Source organism: Adiantum capillus-veneris, chromosome 30 (genome assembly GCF_014529385.1).
Source record: "Adiantum capillus-veneris isolate H3 chromosome 30, ASM1452938v2, whole genome shotgun sequence".
NCBI classification, from domain to species: Eukaryota; Viridiplantae; Streptophyta; class Polypodiopsida; order Polypodiales; family Pteridaceae; genus Adiantum; species Adiantum capillus-veneris.
Genome location: NC_140960.1, coordinates 53,702,414 through 53,724,639, shown reverse-complemented (window position 1 = coordinate 53,724,639; position 22,226 = coordinate 53,702,414). Strand labels below are relative to the sequence as shown.

At 44.9% G+C, this 22,226-nt stretch overlaps 1 protein-coding gene across 1 annotated transcript; it reads left to right on the top strand.

Annotated features, from left to right (window-relative positions):
- The first annotated feature begins 2,111 nt into the window (after positions 1-2,111).
- Positions 2,112-21,800, top strand: LOC147417971 (mitochondrial uncoupling protein 1-like). The gene is made up of 9 exons (XM_086506620.1): positions 2,112-2,385; positions 3,235-3,453; positions 3,648-3,726; positions 14,569-14,702; positions 14,949-15,047; positions 15,532-15,636; positions 15,722-15,799; positions 20,921-21,007; positions 21,110-21,800. Exons 1-9 carry the CDS (start codon positions 2,272-2,274, stop codon positions 21,143-21,145), a joined length of 951 nt encoding a protein of 316 aa, XP_086362746.1. The 5' UTR covers positions 2,112-2,271; the 3' UTR covers positions 21,146-21,800.
- Positions 21,801-22,226: the final 426 nt, after the last annotated feature.

Here is a 22,226-nt window from a genome sequence, read left to right as displayed (position 1 = left end):
TGCCAATGGCATACACAGGAAAGGCAGCTTTTAATATTGGTGGCACCACAATCCACTCAGCATTTCACTTGCCTCTAATTACTTCTACACAAACAAGATTGAGTGCCGAAAAGTTGAATGTGCTTTCTCTCCTTTATAAAGACTTGAGACTTGTAGTTTTCGATGAGGTCTCCTTGATAGGTTCAAGCGTGTTCTCCACGGCTGACTCCCGTTTGCGAGCAATCAAGCGCACTCATGATAAACCGTTCGGTGGGTTGAATGTCGTTCTTTGCGGTGATCTGTGTCAGGCAAGCCCTGTTAAGGATACCTGGATCTTCTCGCAAAAACATACGCTTTTAGAAGTAATTTCCCCATCATATTGGCACACTCATCCACAATGCTATGAACTTACACTAACAATGCGACAAAATGATCAAACATTCATAGATATTCTTAATAGACTTTGAGTTGCACAACATACTTCTGAAGATTTGGAATATCTTAACAACAAGTACTATAGACCTATTCCAACCAACCGTCAAGTTTCTCATCTGTTTTACTCCAACAAAGAAAAGGACGCTCATAATCTTGCCGTTTTCAATCAAATGGAGGGAACGCCACAAACTTTCATCGCTATTGACAAAAGAAATAACTCATGCAACAAAACAATTAGCATTCTTGCAGATCCCAAATCCACTGGAGGATTGCATTCCACACTCAACCTAAAAGCAGGCATTGTTGTCGAGTTATGCGCAGAGAACTTGGATATTCTTGATGGATTGGTTAACGGAGCAGAAGGGGAGTACAAAAACTTTACAAAAACAAGCAAAATAATAATAATTTGGGTTCATTTCTCCAACCCTCTCATTGGAAAGAGAAAACGCTATGAAAATCAAGCATTGTATTCATCGACCATTAACAAAGAATGGGCCCCAGTAGAACGAGTCGTTCGTGAATTCCAAGTTGGGAAAAGCTACTTGAACATCATCTCTAGATACCAATTCCCATTGCAACCAGCTAGTGCTTGAACAATTCATCGCTCCCAGGGTCTTACATTGCAAACACTAGCCTTCAATCCTGAACACATAAGAACACATGGTCTCACATACACAGCATTGTCACGCGTCCGAGACCTAACTAATCTTTACCTGCTCAAAAGAATACAACCTTCCCATATCAAAGTTGACCAACCCGTACTAAAAGAACTAGATCGCCTAAAAGCACAAGCTAGATGGATCTCCACTCAAAAGTCATTAGAAGCTTACTCAAACACACATATCATAATTCAATCTCTCAACATTGTGTCCTTCAATAAACACATAAGAAAGATTACAACAAATTCCATCCTCATGACATCGCATGTACTTTGTTTGCAAGAGACAAGACTAACAAAAAAAATATCGCATCCAATACCAGGCTTTTTACAACACCAATTTAATGCAAAAATAGGCGTTTCAATTCTTCACCAAGAACACTAATCCACTTTGACCATGGGAATATTTCTCGTCCGGGAATTGAGATGTTGCATACAACGATCAAGTTCACAAACAACAAAATCATCAAAATAGTTTCCCTTTACATTTTGCCTTCAACAAAGCTAACAAATTTAATAGACTCATTAAAAACATTGCTTCAACAACACACTATGAAAATTCTAATCATTATCTTGGGTGACTTCAACATTGACATTAAAATTTTTAATATTTCTTACTACCAACTTTTCTATTTCCTAAACAAATATAACATCCGACAGTTGGTAAAAGATGTTACAACTATCTACGGATCTTCTTTAGATCATATTTGGGCGAGCTCTGCAATCTCCGAATACGAATCAAAATCCAGCTACATGTACTGGACCGATCACTCCGCGACATACATTATGCTACCTTTTGACCACCACCGTTGACATAACCACTCCTAATTTCTTGCAGGCCTCCGTGATCTCTCACCTTGTTGAAATAATATAGAAGTAACGAAATGGGACATGAGTTCAACCGCATGGTCAGGTGAACATTTTAGGCCACATCAAATTTGGACGCCACCTTGGTGTGACATGGGCCCGAGCTTTTGCGCATTTTTGGCTAGCGGCAGGTAGTCGGCCCAGCGTTACAAAAGACGCCATGTGGGAAGGCGGCATTAGCCGCGCTGCCGCACTATAAGCGCGCTTCTCTTTCTCTCGCGCGTGAGTCGTCAGTGACTTTTTTCACCGAGAGCGAATCTAACCAGCGTTGTGCTGCCGTTTCACCATCGCTCTCGCTTCCCCTTGCTTGGTTCCTTCATCGACCAGCTCTCATGGCCGCGGCTGCTGCATCTGCGGAGGCCGCTGCTCCTCCTCCACTCACAAAAAAGCAAATTTCAGTAGCTGCGACCTTTGCGAGTAGTGCTTTCAGTGCATGTTGGGCCGAGGTAAGCCGCCGATCCACCTCACTAAGTTCCCATTGTTTTCCCTATCTGCACGCAGTGGCCACCCGACAATTCCTTCTTTCCCAGCTGTATTTCCACTTTCATGCCGACAACTCTGACCTCTTTTCTGCTAATCTTCTGCATTCACTCATGCAGGCTGCTAAACACTTGAGCATATATGGAGGTCTGAATTTCCAAGCATGTGCTGAAGCACTGCTTTCTTTCTTTTTTGAATTTTTGCATTGACGTCCATCCCAATCACAAGGTTCCTCTCCTAGTTGAGTATTTTTGCCCTTCCCTTATCGTCTGCATTTGTTTTCCTTGTGCGTACTCAAATTTTTTGTGTGATTGAGCCTCTTAGAAAACCTCTCCAACAACTATGCGATATATCAAATTGATTGTAAGGATTTTTTTCCTTACCATATCATCTGTATTTGTTTGTCTTCTGCGTACTCAAATTGCCTATGTGGTTGAGCCTTATAGAAAATCTCTCCAGCAATTATGTAATCTTTCAAATCTATTGTAAGGATTTTCTTTGTGAGTAGTTTCATGGCTGACCTGATTACAATAGCATTCTATACAAAGTTAAACACATGGGGAGCATTTACTTTGATCGCAGCTACTCTAGTAAATTGTTCCTAGGCTCATTTCTTCTTGCAATGATCATGTGCTTCCGCCTCTCATTTGCAAAGTTACATCTAAGTTTTGTGAGAAAGTGTATGTATGATACACATACCTTGCTTGATTTTTTATCATTAGTCCTCTGTACTATGGTCCAAGGTCATTTGGCATAGAGGACAAGAACAATCACTTATGTCCAAGTGTTGAAAATTATTCTAATGTATGGAACAGACATGTACCATTCCAATCGATACAGCAAAAGTGAGGTTACAACTGCAAGGAAAAGCTTTGCAAGGAGATGGAGCAGTGCCTCTTAAGTATCGTGGCATGTTTGGCACCATGGGGACAATTGCACGTGAGGAAGGTTTCCGTGCTCTTTGGAATGGTCTAGTTCCAGGTCTTCACCGGCAATGCCTGTTTGGAGGATTGCGAATTGGTCTTTATGAGCCTGTAAGCGTTCAGTCAGTTTTGCAGCTGCTTTATTTTCAGTACTAGTTTTTCTTGGAAGAGAAGGATTCAAGGACATTGCAAAATGATGCTACAGAAGTGATAAACAAGGATTGAGCCTGTTCTGCAGAAATTTAACTTGTTTGTGTAGTGATTCACACCGTAGTTTGTACTTTTGGCATTGTATTTTATATCAGGTGAAGGGTTTGTACGTTGGGAAAGACTTTGTGGGAGATGTTCCATTGCACAAAAAGATTTTGGCGGCATTGACAACAGGTAATATTCTGCAATATGGCTGTTAAGTATCAAGATCAAAAGAAACTTTTGTTTTATCATCTGGGCATCAGCATAGAACTGATCAGCATAGAACTGTTGTGCCTGTTTCCAACAGCTAGAGTAGAGTAAAGAGACCTTTGTTGAGTGCAAAGAGTATGGTTGACATTGCTTCTTTAATGTGCATATGCATGCATGTGAGAAGAGCAAGTTTGGGCTAATATAAGGAGTGATCTTACACACACATCTTGTGAACTTACACGTTTGCAATGTAAACAAGATTCTGTCATATGCATGTAAAAAATTAGCACCAACTATCCTTGGCTCATTACAAATGTGAATCGCCGGTAAGAATGGTACTCAATTCAAGGACCACCCAATAGCAAGGGTGATTCTTCAGCTAGCAGTAAATGCAGCTCGGCATTATCGAAGGAGCAATGTTATGGGCGTTCTCAAAAAGAGGGGGACTTTATCCCTGCATGTGACCCAAGGCTGACTAATTTCTACTAACCCAGAAGAGTACAATTGCCTGGGAGTCACTCTACGTTCTGCTTATATTTAAAGGCATGTGGCTCAACAGCAACAATGCTAAAAACAAGCGCCCCCAAAAGCTCTCCAAGTAAAAGCTAGTGCCCAAAAGTCAATGCTTTTAATTACGGATGCCAAAAAGCAGCCTGCCATGTTGTCAGTTTGCACAGACATGCCACATCAGCATCCCGGGGAACGCGCTGCGAATCCCTGCATGAATCTCACCATGTTTTACGCTTGCCAGAGCTGTCCTTTGATTGGGACCCGGTCCCTCGTGGCAAATGGTCTCCTCACTGCGCCGGTACAGTCGTGCTATATGATCACTTTGTGACACTCGCCCTCCTTCCGGAAGTGGCCCCATTGCCTTGGATATTCTGCTCATCTGCTGCCACATTATTGCCGCATCAGTTTTCAGCCAGCAAGCTGTCAGATCTGCTGCATTTTTGCGTCAGCGAGCATTCAGCCCTTGAATACTCTCACATGGGCTGTGCAAATCAAGCCAAGATCTACTTCCTGGTGGTCATTTGCAGCCCACATCCAGCCGGATCTCATTGGTGCATCAAATCAGCCCCAGGTGTGCATTGTATTTACGCAATCTAAAGCAAAGACCACATCTATAACGATGTGGTGGCCCTTGAGAGGTTGGTTGGGCCCATTGGTGCGTCTTCTCTCCTCTGTCGCAAAGAGGGAAGCGGGAACTTAAAAAACTTTCAAAACTATTCAATTGTACTATTTTAAAAATCCACACAGATTAAACTAACAAGTAATTCAAATGGACCACAAGATGGGCTGGTCTCCCCCTTTAGGGGGTTTCCCTATTAGAATTTAGTTTATCAACTGGTTTTTACAAAACACATGAACCAGAGAAATTCTCCATCCGATAACTATTCTGATGCGAGAAATGCATGATATTCCCTAGCTCAGTGGCTGAAAATTTATTGTACTTGTCTTGTTCTGTATTCCTCTGTGCAAGAGGGATTACTTCTGTTTTCTGCTTGCTTACGAAGTGCTAAAGCAAGGTCGCCTTTGCTGAAATTTGGTGTTCAAGAGCTCGTTTGGGGGTTGAAAAACTGTGTGGACAGCCAAATGAGCACTTGTTTGAGTGCGTCTATCCATAGAGGGACGCACACAAGCCATCTGCTGGCTGCCCTCCACCTCCGAGTGAGCTCCTTCGCCTCTGCACTGCCTTCCAGAGAGAGAGAGAGAGAGAGAGAGAGAGAGAGAGAGAGAGAGAGAGAGAGAGAGAGAGAGAGAGATTTCTCTGTATGTAAGTGTACTCTGCCAATAGCTCCCAAATAAGTAGCGTTACAGTTTTTTTTTCCCCCCGAGAAAAAGATCCTTCTATTAGTTAATGAAACTGCCCACAGGGCTACAGCCACCTCTTCGAGAGGAGCTACAACAACCATGAAGGGGAGACTCTCCCAATGAAAAAACAGCATATGTACAACGGGGCTAAATCAGGAAATGGGAGGAGGGAAAAGCCACACAGGTGGACGGTAGTGCCATCTGAGTACTCCCTGGACCATGGTGAAAAAAGGCCCAGGACGCCAGAGTCGAAGGAAGGCCTCTCTACGCTCCCACATGTGGTCGGAGCTGCTCTGGAGTCTCTCTAGCTGTCCTCTAAGACTGTGGATCATCTCTAGCCAAAGATCGCGAACAGTCTCTGCTGGTGGTACAAGGCGAGCCTCAGAGATGCGGAAACAGCGGGCCCGCCAGATGAACCAGAGTGTCAGGCCATTGATGAGCTCCCAGCACTCCTCTCTCTCACTGCACCACTCTTGTGGAGTAAGCTCTGTGGCAGGCTGGAGTGTAGGTCGCCCCCCCTTCATCACTATCATCCTGCTAGTGGAAGATAGCTCAAACTGAAGTGCCGGGCCCATGAGAGTGGACCAAGCCGCTGCCCCCCAAGTGTATTGCCGAGCCGTGGAAAGAGCAGGCATCAGCTGAAGAACACGAAGCCACACCTGTTGTGCCAAAGGGCAGTCCCAAAGACAATGACGCCGACTCTCTACAAGGTGGCCACAAGGTAGCGTTACAATTGCTTATAGCAAAGTGAGAATTTTGCGAGGTGGCATTGCATGAGATTAGAGAGGCTCATAGAAATTTCCAACAATGGCTTTCTCTCAAATTCCATGGTTCATTTTGTTTTCTTTTTCTAATGCTATAAAATTTGACCCCTTTCATACTGGCATGGCCACTTATTTTAGAAGGTCTTCAAACCTTAGGCTTAAAAACGAGTATACTATAAAAGGGTGATTTTCTGGCCAATTGGGGTCATGTTTGACTTTGCTATTTCCACGCCCTTTGATTCAGTCTCTTTGCTCCCGCAGAGACGTATTTATTTATATTATGTTCGTGGGCGGCCACAATAAAATTATTAAACAATGACTTTCTGAACAAAACTGGGGATATCATCTCATTCATGTGTTTGTCCATACGCGTTCTGCACTGCATCCGGCTACTGTACCATGTATCATACCATCTAGATACTTGTAAATTTGCCGGTGGCACATTGCATTGGGAAAACTTACCCGTCTTTATTTAATTATTAATTGATACTAATAAATTCATAAATCAAGTTCTCAATGCAAAATAATTCTTTTTATTCATTTATAGCCTTAGCTAAAAATGTTACATCCCCCCTCTCTCTCTCTCTCTCTCTACACCTCTACCTCATCTCTCTGACTCACTCTTAAGTCTCTTAAAGGAATCATCAATCACACAGAGTTACACTGAGTATTGAGAGAGAGAGAGAGAGAGAGAGAGAGAGAGAGAGAGAGAGAGAGAGAGAGTAAACACTTGTAGCATTTAATAATATAGCATAACTCATATACAAAAGGGAGGGATATATATACAAAAGGTGTGACAGCCAATATCCGGCAACTCTCATCTCCAGGTGGCTTTCAAAGTAGCCACACACACATGTATATTATGTGTCACGTGCACATCTAACCCTACGTGCATGTGGACAAGCTATCCTAGTTTTAGGGTTCATGTTAGCCTAGGAAGTGTTCTGACACCCTTGTGAGCCTGTGCGCAGGCCGTGCATGTCCAGGCACTTAGAATAGTTGCATACCCTTTGATTGCGCACAACATTATCATTAGCACGACATTCAGTACCCATCATGAACATTTTCCAAAGCATAGAGTCCTTTTTGCCAAAGTACACATTTTTCACTTATTTACTAATAAGTGACTTTTGTTGGAAAAGTAAGTAGGGCAATTTGCTAAAGAACTATAAAAGAAACCATTGGGCGCTCAACAGAAGCAGAAGAGCCAGGGACAGAAGAAGGCAGGCACCGCAACAGATAGGCAGCACCTCAGAGGAGCCCTAGCGTTTCTGAGCAGTTCAGCCTAGCGTTTTTAGCATCAGCAAATCAGCGTTTCAGTCATCAGCCACCAGCGTTTTCAGTTTCAGCCCTTAGCCTCGCGAGAACCCGCTCCCACCCGGTTGTAGATCCTCGCCGTGTTTCCATCGACACCTAGATGAGCCTAGCGTTTCCAAAATGGTGAATCTAATACCATGTCTGGGTACAAAAGAACTAGATACTACTACTAGAATCCATCCTCATCTGCACTTTGGATATCGAGAGAGTAACTGTTGTAGTCTCCGTCGATGCTGCGTAGCCCCTCTCCTCAATTGTGGCCGTTTGGATCTTCGTAGCTCCAATGCTCGGTCAATGAGAGTGTCGGTAGTGGTCGAATGAGTGTGGGTCGAGCTCTGCAATGATGACTGCTCCTCTGGCTGTCCCATATCTAGTGAAAAGAAATCTGTAATCTGTCTCTGGGACTGTCTCTCTCTATCTCTCCCCAGTAAAGTGTCTCTATATCTGTGTAACTCAAGTAGATATAGCCCAAGACATCTCTGATTTTCATAACTCATGACCCTAGAGAAAGGACCGAAACCCTCTTTGAATAAGCAGTGGAAATGGCCCCGTATCTCATAGTACACTGTGCAATGACATATGTAATGTAGCTTTGTCTCCGGCTCTAACTAGCATAAGTGGCATATCTTGTTGTCTGTTGGTATCCCTCTAAATCTACCAGTCTCAATCTCCAGCTGATGTGAGGATGTGCGTATCTGACCAATGGCACACCGCAAACCATGAGACGCGTGTGTCCATGTAGCTGGGTCGAATCACAAACCCATCTCTTGTGAGGTGGAGAAGATGCTCTCTATAGAAAGCCTTCTTCGTGCCCAACTCTTGCGGCGGCTCTATCCATGTCCTCCTGGTATCCAGCTGGATCGAGTCCTGACAAATGAGTCTAGTAATCTCCACCCGTGTAAGAGACATCGAGGGTGCCTGAAGAGAGTACTGGAAAGGGGGCATTTTGTCCATGGTGAAACCATGCATTTGAAACCATGATGTCTTTTGTGCATACTAGCATGAAGTGTCCCCCTGAAGATCTAACGGTTTGGAAGACTCAAGGGCCAGTCTAGCATATCTGTCTCTAGTAGTATCTCACAAGCTGTGCACAAAGGAGACTGATCTGGTAAGCGCCTCAATCTCCATAGGAGGGGCAGCTAGCTCTGCTCGAATGTTAGCGTGGGGTACGGAGGCCTTGGCTTTGATTAGTCGAGAGATCATAGATCTCCAACAATCCTAGCCTACAAAAGGTCCCCATGTCTGCACCCCATACAACATAGCTAAGGCTACTAAGGTATCAAAGACCCATAACTTTGTATGAGGTTCCTAGAACTGAACCTGCGAACACATCCTCTCCAAGCCTCCCAAGGCCGCAAAAGCTCTAGTCAGTCTAGTCTTTGCTGCTCTCCCCAAAGGAAACCTCGGCCCTGTGAAGACAACCCCAAGGTAAGGGTATGCATCTGTATGCTCTACAATCTCTCGACCATATGTGAAAGTCGGTGCTGATCTCCTGATCCACTATGGTGTGGTGTTAAACACCATAACCTTGGTTTTACCAAGGTTTACAGACAACCCACTATCCTGTGCAAATTTGTGTAATGCATCCAATTGTCGCTGCATACCCTCCGGTGAGTCAGAGATCAACATAATATCATCAGCATATAACAACAATGGGATCCACGTCCCTGCCAACTGGGCACCTCTATCACCCTCTCTGTCAATGTAATCAGACACCTCATCAACATACATACCAAATAAAGTAGGAGACAATGGGCAACCCTGTTTCACCCCAATGGTGGAGTGAACTAAATCAGATATCCCCTCCGGAGTGCGTACATGTCCCATCATCGATCTGTATAGAGCCATAATCCCCCAAATCAACACTATGGGCACCCCCATCTCCTGCAGTCTGCGCATCAATCGAGCTCTCGGTACCATGTTAAATGCTTCGCGGAAATTCACAAAGCTACAATAAATCCGTCTCCCATGTGACCTGCCCTCCTCAATGATGGCTCCGAGTGTCAGAATATGATCAAGGGTGGAGTAACCTTTTCTGAACTTGTACTATGTAGTAGCCTTGTAGACTTGGGAGCTTGAAAGAAGCCAGAGCTTGAGAGTCGAGATTTGATAGGCTAGAGCTTGAGCCTTGGCCCTTGAAAGCTTGTGTGCATTGTGAAGGTAAGGGTTGGGGGGAGGGGCATTTTGTAAAGAGGAGGATAGAAAAGCTAAAATCTGAAATCTGGCCGTTCCGGTATCACCTGCTTGTCAGCTGTTCCGAGACGTTCTAGAGCTTGCCACATGCCCGAAACGCCGTTCTGGCGTTCCCTCCCCCGAATTAGGCGTTCTCCGATAACATTGCTGTCAACTTATATACCTCTGGTATAATTGGGCTCTGAAGTCTGCTGTGAAGCATGCTCATCTGGTTGCTGAGTCCCTGCTCTAAAGAAGTCAGTGATCTCCCTTTATGAATGTCTCCCACTGCTTGATCTCCTCAAGAGACTCTCCCTGTGTTTGCGCAGCTCTAGCAAAAACAACCCAAGGCATCTCTATCCTGATATCTCACGACTCTAGTCAACGGTTCAAAGCCCTCTTTGAATAGACAATGAAAGCGGCCTCGTATCTCATAGTATACTGGACAACGACAAATGTGATATAACTCTGTCTCTGGCTCTATATGACACAATTGGCATATTTTGACCTCTGTTGGTACTCTCCTAAATCTGCAAGTCTCCATCTCTAGCTGATGCGATGACGTGCGCATCTGTCCAATAGCACATCGTATCCCATAGGATAAAATGAGTGTCCATACAGGATGGTCTGATCACATGTCCATCTCTGTTAGTTGGGGAAGGTGCTCTCTATAAAGAGCCATCTTTGTGCCCAACTCGTGTATCGGCTGCATCCATGTTCTCCTGGTATCTAGCTCAATCAGATCCTGACGTATGAGTCGAGTGATCTCTATCCGTGTGAGAGATAGGGAGGGTGCATCCAAGGGGTTCCAGAACGGAGGCAGTCTATTGATGCTAAATCCGTGTGATTGAAACCATGATGTCATCTGCTCGTACCAGCATGCTGTCCCCCTATAGTGTTAGCTGTCGGGGTGACTCAAGGGCTAGCCGAGCATAGCTATCTTTGGGGAGGTCCCATAAATTATGCATGAAGGATACTGATCTAGTAAGGGCCTTGACCACGAGAGGGGGGGCAGCTAGCTTTGCTCGAATAATCTCATGTGGCACTGAGGCCTTAGCCCAAATCATCTGAGAGATCATAGAGACTAGAGGCCTCTCCATACATCTCCATCCACGAGTGCTACCAGATCTGCCATGGTGGCCCAAAACCCTCTCTGAATAGACAGTGAAAGCGGTCTCGTATCTCATAGTATACTGAGCAGTAACATATGTAATGTAGCTCTGTCTCTGGCTCTATTTGGCGCACCTGACAAATCCTGGACTCAGCGGGTACTCCTCTAACTCTACCTGTCTCGATCTCTAACTGATGTGAGGATGTGCGTATCTTACCAATAGCACATCGTATCCCGTGCATGTATCCTGGTCTGATCACAAAACCATCCTCCGTGAGTTGGAGAAGATGCTCTCTATAGAAAGTCATCTTTGTACCTAGCTCATGTGTAGGTTGTATCCATGTCCTCTTCGTATCCAACTGAAACAAGTCCTGTCTGATGAGCCCGGTAATCTCTGCCCTTGTGAGGGGGATGGAGGGTGCATCCAGAGAGTACTAAAATGGGGGTAGCTGGTCCATACTAAAGCCATGTAACTGAAACCAAGATGCCATCTCTGCATACCAACATGATCTATCTCCTTGCAATGTCAGCTGTCGCGAAGACTCTAGTGCTAATCGAGCATATCTGTCTCTAGGGAGAGCCCAACTAAAACAAGTCCTGTCTGATGAGCTTGGTAATCTCTGCCCTTGTGAGGGGGATGGAGGGTGCATCCATAGAGTACTGGAATGGGGGTAGCCGGTCCATACTAAAGCCATGTAACTGGAACCAAGATGCCATCTCTACATACCAACATGATCTATCTCCCTGCAATGTCAGCTGTCGCAAAGACTCTAATGCTAATCGAGCATATCTGTCTCTAGGGAGAGCCCAAGTGCTATGCATAAATGAAATTGATCGAGTGAGTGGCTCCACTACCAATGGAGGAGCAGCGAGCTCCGCCCTAACAATGTCATGTGGTACTGAGGCCTTGGCCCTAATCATCCGAGAAATCATAGACACCAATGGCTTCTCCATACATCTCCATCCATCAGTACTACCATCTCTGCTATGATGATCAACTGAGGGGCCCCATATCTCCACTCCGTACAGCATGGCCGAAGTGACCAAAGTGTTAAAAGTGCCAAAGCTTTGTCCGAGGTTCTTGGAACTGAACCTGCGAACATATCCTCTCAAGTCTCCTCAATGTTGCATAGGCTCTGATCAATCGCGTATCTGCTGCACGCCACAGGGAAAATACTGGACCACTGAAAACCGCCCCAAGATAAGTGTACGTATCTGCATACTCCACAATCTCTCGACCATATGTAAAAGTGGGGGCAAACCTCCTTACCCACTGCGCTGTGGTGTTAAACACCATTACCTTGGTCTTACCAAGGTTCACAGACAATCCACTGTCCCGTGCAAATACATGCAGTGCATCCAAATGACGCTGTATCCCTTCTGGAGAATCGATCAACACAATATCATCAGCATATAATAGCAACGGAATCCGAGAGAGAGAGAGAGAGAGAGAGAGAGAGAGAGAGAGAGAGAGAGAGAGAGAGAGAGAGAGAGAGAGAGAGAGAGAGATGAAAAGAAATGAAATGTAACATTAACGAGAGAGAGAGAGAGAGATGAAATGAAATGTAATATTAACGCTAGAGAGAGAGAGAGAGAGAGAGAGAGAGAGAGAGAGAGAGAGAGAGAGAGAGAGAGAGAGAGAGAGAGAGAGATGAAATGTAATGGAATCAAATGTAATATTAACGTCTTCAAAAGGCCAAAATGACCTATGAGACCAAAAGGTTACATGTGGTGAATCTAATACCAGGTCTGGGTACAAAAAGTACAAAGAACTGAAAAGTGGTGAATCTAATACCAGGTCTGGGTACAAAAAGTACAAAGAACTGAAAAGAAAATAGTGGGTAAGGGTGGGGTGAAAGCTGATACAAGGGGAATACAAAAAGGGATGGGGTGAGCTGATACAATGGAGCTCTCTGACAGTCGAGGCATCATATACATATACATCAGTATCCAAAAGGCTATAGAGATTCAATGTCCTCCAAGGTAGGCACTTTGTCGGGACGGCTCCTATGTCGCACCAGTATGGTATGGATCCTTTGTCGCAATCTACGTCGATGTCGAGAGGGACCCCTCATCTGTGGGCGACGTGACCGCCCCAACTCTATCGCCCGATCAAGTAGTATGCCTTTGGTGCCTCTGTTGTTGTTATATTGCTGGGGCTGCTCGGACTCCTTTATCTGTGACTGAAAGAAATCTGTAATCTTCCATTGTTGCTGGATCTCTCTCATTGTGCCCCTCTTCAAGAGGTCCTCTCTGTGTTTGCGAATCTCCAATAAGTATAATCCGAGGCATCTCTGATCCTGGTATCTCATGACTCTAGAAAGTGGCCCAAAACCCTCTCTGAATAGACAGTGAAAGCGGCCTCGTATCTCATAGTATATTGGGCAATGACATGTAATGTAGCTCTATCTCTGGCTCTATCTGGCACACCTGAAAAATCTTGGACTCAGCGGGTACTCTAAATCTACCTGTCTCGATCTCTAGCTGATGTGAGGATGTACGTATCTGACCAATAGCACATCGTATCTCGTGGGATAGATGAGTGTCCATGTATCTTGGTCTAATCACAAAACCATCCTCCGTGAGTTGGAGAAGATGCTCTCTGTAGAAAGTCATCTTCGTACCTAGCTCATGAATAGGTTGTATCCATGTCCTCTTCGTATCCAATTGAATCAAGTCCTATCTGATGAGCCTGGTAAGCCATGTAACTGAAACCAAGATGCCATCTCTGCATACCAACATGATCTATCTCCCTACAATGCTAGCTGTCGGGAAGACTCTAGTGCTAATCGAGCATATCTGTCTCTAGGGAGAGCCCAAGTGCCATGCATAAATGAAACTGATTGAGTGAGTGCCTTCACTACCAATGGAGGAGCAGCGAGCTCCGCCCTAATAATCTCATGTGGTATTGAGCCCTTGGCCCTAATCATCCGAGAAATCATAGACACCAAGGGCTTCTCCATACATCTCCATCCATCAGTACTGCTAGCTCTGCTATGATGATCAACTGAGGAGCCCCATATCTCCACTCCGTACAGCATGGCCGAAGTGACCAAAGTGTCAAAGAGCCAAAGCTTTGTCCTAGGTTCCTGGAACTGAACCTGCGAACATATCCTCTCAAGTCTCCCCAATGCTGCATAGGCTCTGGTCAATCGCGTTACTTCGCGTATCTGCTGCACGCCTCAGGGAAAATACTTGACCTTTGAAAACCGCCCCAAGATAAGTATATGTATTTGCATACTCCACAGTCTCTCGACCATACGTAAAAGTGGGGGCGGACCTCCTTACCCACTATGCCGTGGTGTTAAACACCATTACCTTGGTCTTACCAAGGTTCACAGACAATCCACTGTCCCATGCAAATACAAGCAATGCATCCAAATGACGCTGCATCCCCTCTTGAGAATCGGAGATCAGCACAATATCATCAGCATATAATAGCAACGGAATCCATGTATTTGCAAGCTGAGCACCTCTATCACCCTCGAGAGAGAGAGAGACTTGTGTGTGTGAGTTCAGAAATACCTATATGCTGTGAGAGCTGAGAGAGAGAGAGAGAGAGAGAGAGAGAGAGAGAGAGAGAGAGAGAGAGAGAGAGAGCTCTTGTCTGCACAAGACTGTCTTGCTAACATGTAAGAATCACTGTAGGGGCGCTCGCCATCACTGTTGCCAGCCCTACAGACCTTGTTAAAGTGAGGCTTCAAGCTGAGGGCAAACTGCCTCCTGGAGTTCCTCGCAGATACAGTGGAGCAATGAATGCTTATTCTACAATTGTCAAGCAGGTTTCAGTTTCACAACTTCATATTTATGGATTTCAAGACAGGTTTCGAATTAGTTGAAAGGGTTCTTTGACAATGAGCAACATATCATGTGGAGGTTTCGGTTCCGGTTCTAATAAGAACATCATTGCATAATTACGAATGTTTTACTATTATCTAGCAAGGGAATGTGCCTTTTCCCTGCACTTAGCTTTATATACACTGAGGAATAATATTGTGAGTTTTTGCTTGCATTTGTTTATCTTGCAGGAGGGTGTTAAAGCGCTTTGGACTGGATTGGGTCCTAATGTTGCCCGCAATGCCATCATAAATGCTGCAGAACTTGCAAGTTATGATCAAGTGAAGCAGGTGATGTCATTAATATGGTATGCCATGCTAGAAGCAGCATTAACAATTTTAAGGATGCAATCTGAAGTAATCATAATAGGTTGCATGTAGCACAGGTATTACAATGGCAGCTTATAGACAACATCTTTTAACTACTAATAGGTTGTGGAAAGTGTAATGATACGTGTAGGAGTACTGATGCAAATGCTGTTCAGTATCGGGTTTTACTTCCCTGCAGTATTCAGTTACACCCTTATATTAACTGCCTGGTTTTTACCTGAGAGCTTTTGTAGGTCTGAGCTTGTTGTACGTTTTACTTATGTAACATCGATTAGTCTTGCACAATGCACCTTAGAATTAGACCTTTGCCATTGTTTTATTGTGCAAACTTATCAAGCTGTCTTCGTTTTAGAGTTTTTCACATTATGTATCTCTTAGGAGCACCTCCAGAAAAAGATAAAGTACTGTAGCAGATTCAATGCTTATTAATGTTTTGTCACTGTAGACTCTTTTGAAGCTACCAGGATTCTCTGATAACGTTGTCACCCATGTACTTTCTGGGTTGGGCGCTGGTTTCATTGCCGTCTGTGTTGGATCCCCTGTAGATGTGGTAAGTGTTTAGAGCAGCATTTCAATTTTCAAAGGGAATGTTTGAGGTCCCTGCATTCCTACTTTAAGGGACTTCTAATTTCCAGGTAAAGTCAAGAATGATGGGCAATTCAACTGCCTATACAAGCACTATTGACTGCTTTGTCAAGACTCTAAAAAATGATGTAAGTTTTCTGTGTATTTCTTATTTAGTACTGGTCTTCTTAATGCATCAAGATTGTAACTAAATTGAATTACTGATTGAAATGTTGTATATTGTGATTGAATGGGCCCGAATCACTTACCCATCTTTAACTTTACGATTTTTGTAGTGCCAGTGGATGGAGCTGCTAGCTTTTGTCATACTCCCTTTAAAAACAAAATAAGTTTCCTATAGGGTTCAGCCCCTTGTCCTACACACCATAGCCAGAGTATATAGTTTGCCCTCCATGCCAAAAAAGGCTGTCAAGCTCTTGGCTTCCATACTTGGAAGCTGTCATCAATTTATGGAGTCCCTAGGTAGCCGTTTTTCAGCCATATGTGGTACCTAATGTATTCAATAAAAATTGCAGTGGTCCATCTGCCTCCTTGTGCAAGCAATTTCATCCTCCTCCTAGTAGACTTCATGGACAAGCTAGAGTTAGTGCATCAGGCCACCATGTTGTCCCCGTCCCTCTGATCCGTGTAGTGCTGTACGGACAATTAAACTAGTTTTATAGTTATATTATCAGTTTGATGGGCGACTGAACAGCTGCTGTGTTGGGAAAATTTTGTTCCTTTAGGAGGCCACTTTTGTTACATGGCTCATGGGCCAAGGCCCAAGCCTCAAGGGCATGGGCCCAAAGTTCAAGCCTTATGTCCTGCAAAGATGCCACCTTGCTGTGTTGGGAAAATTTTGTTCCTTTAGGAGGCCACTTTTGTTACATTGCTCATGGGCCAAGGCCCAAGCCTCAAGGGCATGGGCCCAAAGTTCAAGCCTTATGTCCTGCAAAGATGCCACCTCACGTCGATTGGCCGGCCGCTAAGTGCACGATCCGCTCTCAACGAGTGAAAAGAGACACAAGGGGAGGTTGGGCAAGCCCTTTTTTCTTGGTTTTCCTGTCACTCTTCAAAAACAAGATTAGGAATCGACACACCCAAGAGACTTGGGTTACGTGCGACCGCAACAAGCAAAAAAAAATTCATGTGGTTCTTGTGGTTCTTTCCTTGAGTGATACAGAACAGTGCCAAAGCTCTGATACCAATGCTAGGTGCAGCGGAAGTGAATGTTGAACTTTGCTCAAGATGAGTGCTCCGAACTGTGCTCTGGGTTCCTTTTACTTATGAAAGGGAGAGCCTTCCGTTCTTTTAGTGAGAGTGCAATGGACACAAACAAAGTGGATGAACACTGTGAATGAAGGTGCTGAGACTGAGAGATAGAGAGAGAAGAGAATACGACACCAGAAAGCTGTCAAACCCTCCTCCAAGGGCCCCACTCTCTATGGCGAGAGCGGTCTACTTATGATTGCACAAATCTCTACAATGCTTTGGACTTGCCGACGATGTCGACGACGTTGAGGATGACGACGAGACGGGCTGAAATTTGAAAATGCTAAGGGCTGAAATTTGCAAATCTTTATCTGCTGAATTCTGACTCTATGTCGTTGACGATGTCGATGAAGACGGTACGATGACGACGTGCTGAAAATGCAGATGCTGAAATCTGCGTTTTCCGGGCTGAATCTGCAAACTTCACCGGATCTGACTGTGCGGCGAGGATCTGCTACGGGAAGGTGAGATCTGCGAGGTTCGGGGGTTCTACTGCGATGTCTGACTGTTGAAAACTGAAAAGGTGGTTCTTGATGTTCCCTCGCGGTGAATCTGCAAAATGCTGAAGTGTCTTGCGGATGCAAAAACGCTAGGGCTGAAAATGGTCTTGTTGCGGAGAATCTGTTAACGCTGGGGCTTCTGCTTGGTCTTTTGTCGCCAAGGATCTGCAAGAGCAAAAACGTTGGCCGATCTGGTCCAAAAACGCTAGCTTTATGCTGTGAAGCAAAAACGCTAGGGCATTTGGGATTCTGCTGAGAAGTTGCTGTTGAGCGAGTGCTCCTCCTGCCTCTTTTGCCAGAAAGTGGTAGCTCTGGTTTGCTTATATATTATCTTAGCAAAATTGCCTTACTTAGTTTCCAACAAAAGTCACTTCAAAATAATAAGTGAAAAATGTCAAAAATAGGGAAAATAGGTCTATGCACTGTAAAAATGCTACTGATGGAATCTGATTGGAATTTGATGGTCATGCTGTGTGTAACCAGAGGATATGCATCTAATCTAAGTGTCTGGACATGCACGGTCTACGAACAGACTCACACAGCGTTAGATCACTTCCTATTCTAGACTGACTTGATTGAAGTGAACCCTGGTCATGCTGTAGCTTGTCTACGGACACATAGGGTTGGATGTGTCACGTGACAGATATTTAGACGCAGATGGGGAAACATGGGGCCTGGAACTCCTCAAGAGAATTGAAGGACTCCTTTTTGCCAACGACCTGGTTCTGCTTGCTGGCTCTCCTGAAAGCCTACAAACGAGCCTTGACAAGGTAAGTGAATGGGCCAAGACCTGGGGCATGATCTTTGGAATTGAAAAATGCTGCATGGTCCATGGGGACCTGCAGGATCTCTCTATGAGGATATTTCTTCTGGGTGGTAATGGTTGTAGTAGGTGAAACGTACAAGTACCTTGGCATCTATGTAGACTCGACCTTCTCCATTGAACGCATCGTTAAGGAGCGAGCGGACAAGGCCTATTCGCATGTCAGTACCTAGTGGCAAACCGAGCCATCCCAATCTGGTCTCGACTTACTGTTTTTAAGGCGTGCGGGTATCCAGTGATGTGTTATGGCGCGGAAATTATTGGGGCCCACGATTAGCGAGTCCTTCACTCTTTGCAGCACCTCGTTGCCACCGGGATGCGAATGTTACTCGGTAAGCGAGCAAGGTTGATCTCTGTAGGAGCGGCAACTCTCCACCACGAGTTTAACATCCCACCTGTACCTGCTTTTTGTGGGGGACAACGAGCAAGGGCTTTTGACAAGTACCGCTCGGTTTCATCCACCTGGATAGGCTCCTTGGTAAACAAGAAGCCTAAGAACCAACCATTCAAGAAGTGGACTTGGATGACAAGAACCCAGAATCGGATGAATAAGTATATCCCAGCGGTTGACTTTAGCTCAATTCGCTACCACGCATGGGACAAGTGGGACGAGAGGCATTCGTGCCTGGCGTTGGAGCCCTATAAGACAGCCGGCTCTGAACAAACACGTGGATACTTGCTGTAGCTCATTAGGAGCACTATTGTGAATAGGAAAGAAGACGGCCGGCTTTGAACAAACACGTGGATACTTGCTGCAGCTCAATAGGAGCACTATTGTGAATAGGAAAGAAGAGAGAGTGCTGGCTCTCACGAGAGTAGGCGTGCTAAAACTGGTTGATAGTTGGAGGCGCGGACACAGTATTTGCTCGCTATGCTCCCAGGGTCGTTTGCTTTCGCATTTGCTGGTGTCTTGTTCGGCGATTGATGATTCTAGGGGGTGTTGGCTAAACCGATTCAACTCCACCTTCAACGATTTCGACCCACCGTTGGACCCTGAAGAAAGGACTGTTATTCTCCTTGGTGGGGAGGCTCATGGGAAGCAGCTGCCCTTCTGGGTACGCCGTGATCCGCACTCGAGGAATGGAATCGCAGGGCACGTGTCTGTGGCGAAGTTCCTCGGTGAGGTTGTACCCCGATACTTGGGTACTCTGCATAGGCGGATGGGGGGATAATCCTCCCCTTCCTATGCTTTATTCTTTATCCGATCCCTTTTGAGGGAAATGACGTCATTCTCCCCAAGCGAAGCCAAATGAGCTACAAGAGCGCCCAAGTGCTTTGCCCCCCCGGGGGAGCCAACCTCGCCTAAAAGGGGTTGGGAGGTGCAAAGGGAGACACCACCAACCTCAGCGGACGCCACCTGTGAGCCAACGCCCTTCCAAGCGGGTATGGCATTTCCTAGGGGAAAACTATCGGGTTACAAGGGCAGTTTAGTGAGGTGAGCGATAAGTTACCTGGAGGAGGCAACTCAAAAGGGAAGACCGAAGCAAGTCCGGCAGTACCTGGGCCTCTGAACAGAGGTACTTGGTGGCTGTCACGCCCATAACTAGTCAGCGAGATGGGTCTCTCAAGGGCACGGCTCTAAGAGTGTAGATAATTCTGGCCTCTCGTAGTCCTGAGGAAACTAGTGACAAAATCGTCTGCCCTAGGAGCCTGGGTGCATAGTCCTGGTCGTCCTTCTTGTGCACTTTTTTGGTGTATGAGGGGAGCGTCCGGGAGTGCCCAACCTGACTCCTAAAAGAAAACAAGCAAAAAAGGAGCGGATGAAGCTGTCGCGACAATCCCTCCTCCTCAAGGGAACAAATGTTTGGATCGTTGAGGAGCTAACTACAAATGAACTCAAGCTTAAAAAAAACGAGCTTAAGAAATGTATGATGCTTGTAAGCAAGGTAAATGGGTAGTCTATCGAGGCGGTAAAGCCATCATTTAGGAGTTCCGCTCTCCTAAAGAGGCCCCCCCCTCACTTGACCACCCTTAGGGTTTTGCTTTACTTTTTTTTCCCATCTTGATGGACCCTCAATCCTTCATTGACGACATGTATTTAATGCTCTCACTTAGAGGAACTCGTTGTAATGTTTTGTCTTTGGTCCCATAGGTCATATCTGACCTTCGCGGACAATAATTCATCTCTCTCTCTCTCTCTCTCTCTCTCTCTTCTCATAAAGATGAAATAAACTTGAAGAAGGTTATAGCACAAAATTGTAGGGCACATGGCCCACTCATAAGACTTGCACAAATCCCTCTCCCCTACTTGCTGACATAAGATGATGCCGAACGGGGAGCATGAAAAAAATATGATTTTTGGAATCGTCCTGTCAACAATGAATTTGTCTATTTCTCACGTGGCTCTATCAAAGAGGTCAAGCTATCAGTCCCTCGAGAACCAACATGTTTCTTTTATGGAAGACCAATAAATGGGACATAGTCTATACAGTTGAGCATAAGCAGTACGATTGGGCAGGTGGTGTTTGGCATATAGGGGTTTTCATACACTCTCTCTCACTCTCTCAGCAATGCACAATTGATTGTTCATACCCGGCAGGCCTTCAAGGTGAGAAGCCCCTGAGCTTCTCTCCTTTGTCTAGTAGTGTCCATGTAAGGGTATTAAGAAGCTTTCAGCAGTAGGGTTCATGCAAGTATGCAAGAATGACTTGAACTTGAATGGTGCTGCTTTACAGGGGCCAGCTGCTTTTTACAAAGGGTTCGTACCCAATTTTGGTCGGCTTGGTTCATGGAATGTGATCATGTTCTTGACATTGGAACAGGTACATCACATTGTCATGGAAAGAAGTCACTTTATATATTGGAACACCCCCCCCCCCCCCCCCCCCCCCTTTCTTCTGATACAATTCCGCTGTTGTTGACAGGTGAAAAAACTGTTCACTAAAGAGGTTCCAGCTTAATGGGCTTCTTACTGAGCATTTTGTAATGGTCATCCGACCGTCAATTTTGCCATGGTTTAGGTTTGTTGGTGATAATGTCAGGTACAAAGTGACGAGTCCTTTTGGCACACAGAATCACTAGGTCAGAATAATATATGATCGCCTCCCGAGTCAGGGCTGGAGTTCTCGAAAAGCCACCTACATTTTCAGGATCATTGGAATAAAAGCATAGAGCTCTGATAATAAAGTACAACATTTTTTTTGGTAACATCCACACCATTCTTGTCAATCGAGGATAATGTTATGATTCAATTTCGTGGCATGTGCGAAGGATGAGTGCATATTTTTAAAGATTGATGGTTAAGGTCTTCTATGACTATTGCCATCATCCATGTTGCTGTGTCGTGAAGATATTTTGCAATCCGAATGATGATGAAGGTATTATGACAAGATGCTTATTCGCCGCATTTGACATGCATGAGACTTATGATCATAAAAGGCCCGCAAGTCTGAGCCCCAGACTTCTGGGTACCAGCCCAAACCATCACTAATTGGTGCAAAACACATATAAATCCGACCGCATAAATGTAACAACGATTTATGTGTACGCAATAACATGAAATTGTACTGCATTTAATGGGAGACTTCCATACTATGATCTGGATATTCGTTTTTTTTTTTTGTTTATCTTCTTTGTAGATAAGGTATCCATTTATATTGTTTCTTGCTTTCCTTGGAGAGTATGTAGTATTCTTTTCAGCCAAGCTTAACATGTTAATCCTTTCCCTTGCAAGGATATGAATTTTATCATTGCTTAATCTCACACAATCTAACTCATCCCCTATCAGCTCTACCGAATGCCAAAACATTGACAAGGAACAATCAAAATGGTTATGCCCTACGAGGGCAGTATAGACTGTACAATTTGGTTTAACGCAGGAGATTGCTCATTACTTCTCTTCCTCACGCAAGCTTTCATAAATTATTCCTTTGCAAGCATCGAACGATGGCTTCTCTTCCTCATAAATTATTCCTTCGCAAACATTGTGAATGATGGCTTCCTCAAGGCTTCATACAGCATCTTAGCAAGAAGTTCCTCTTT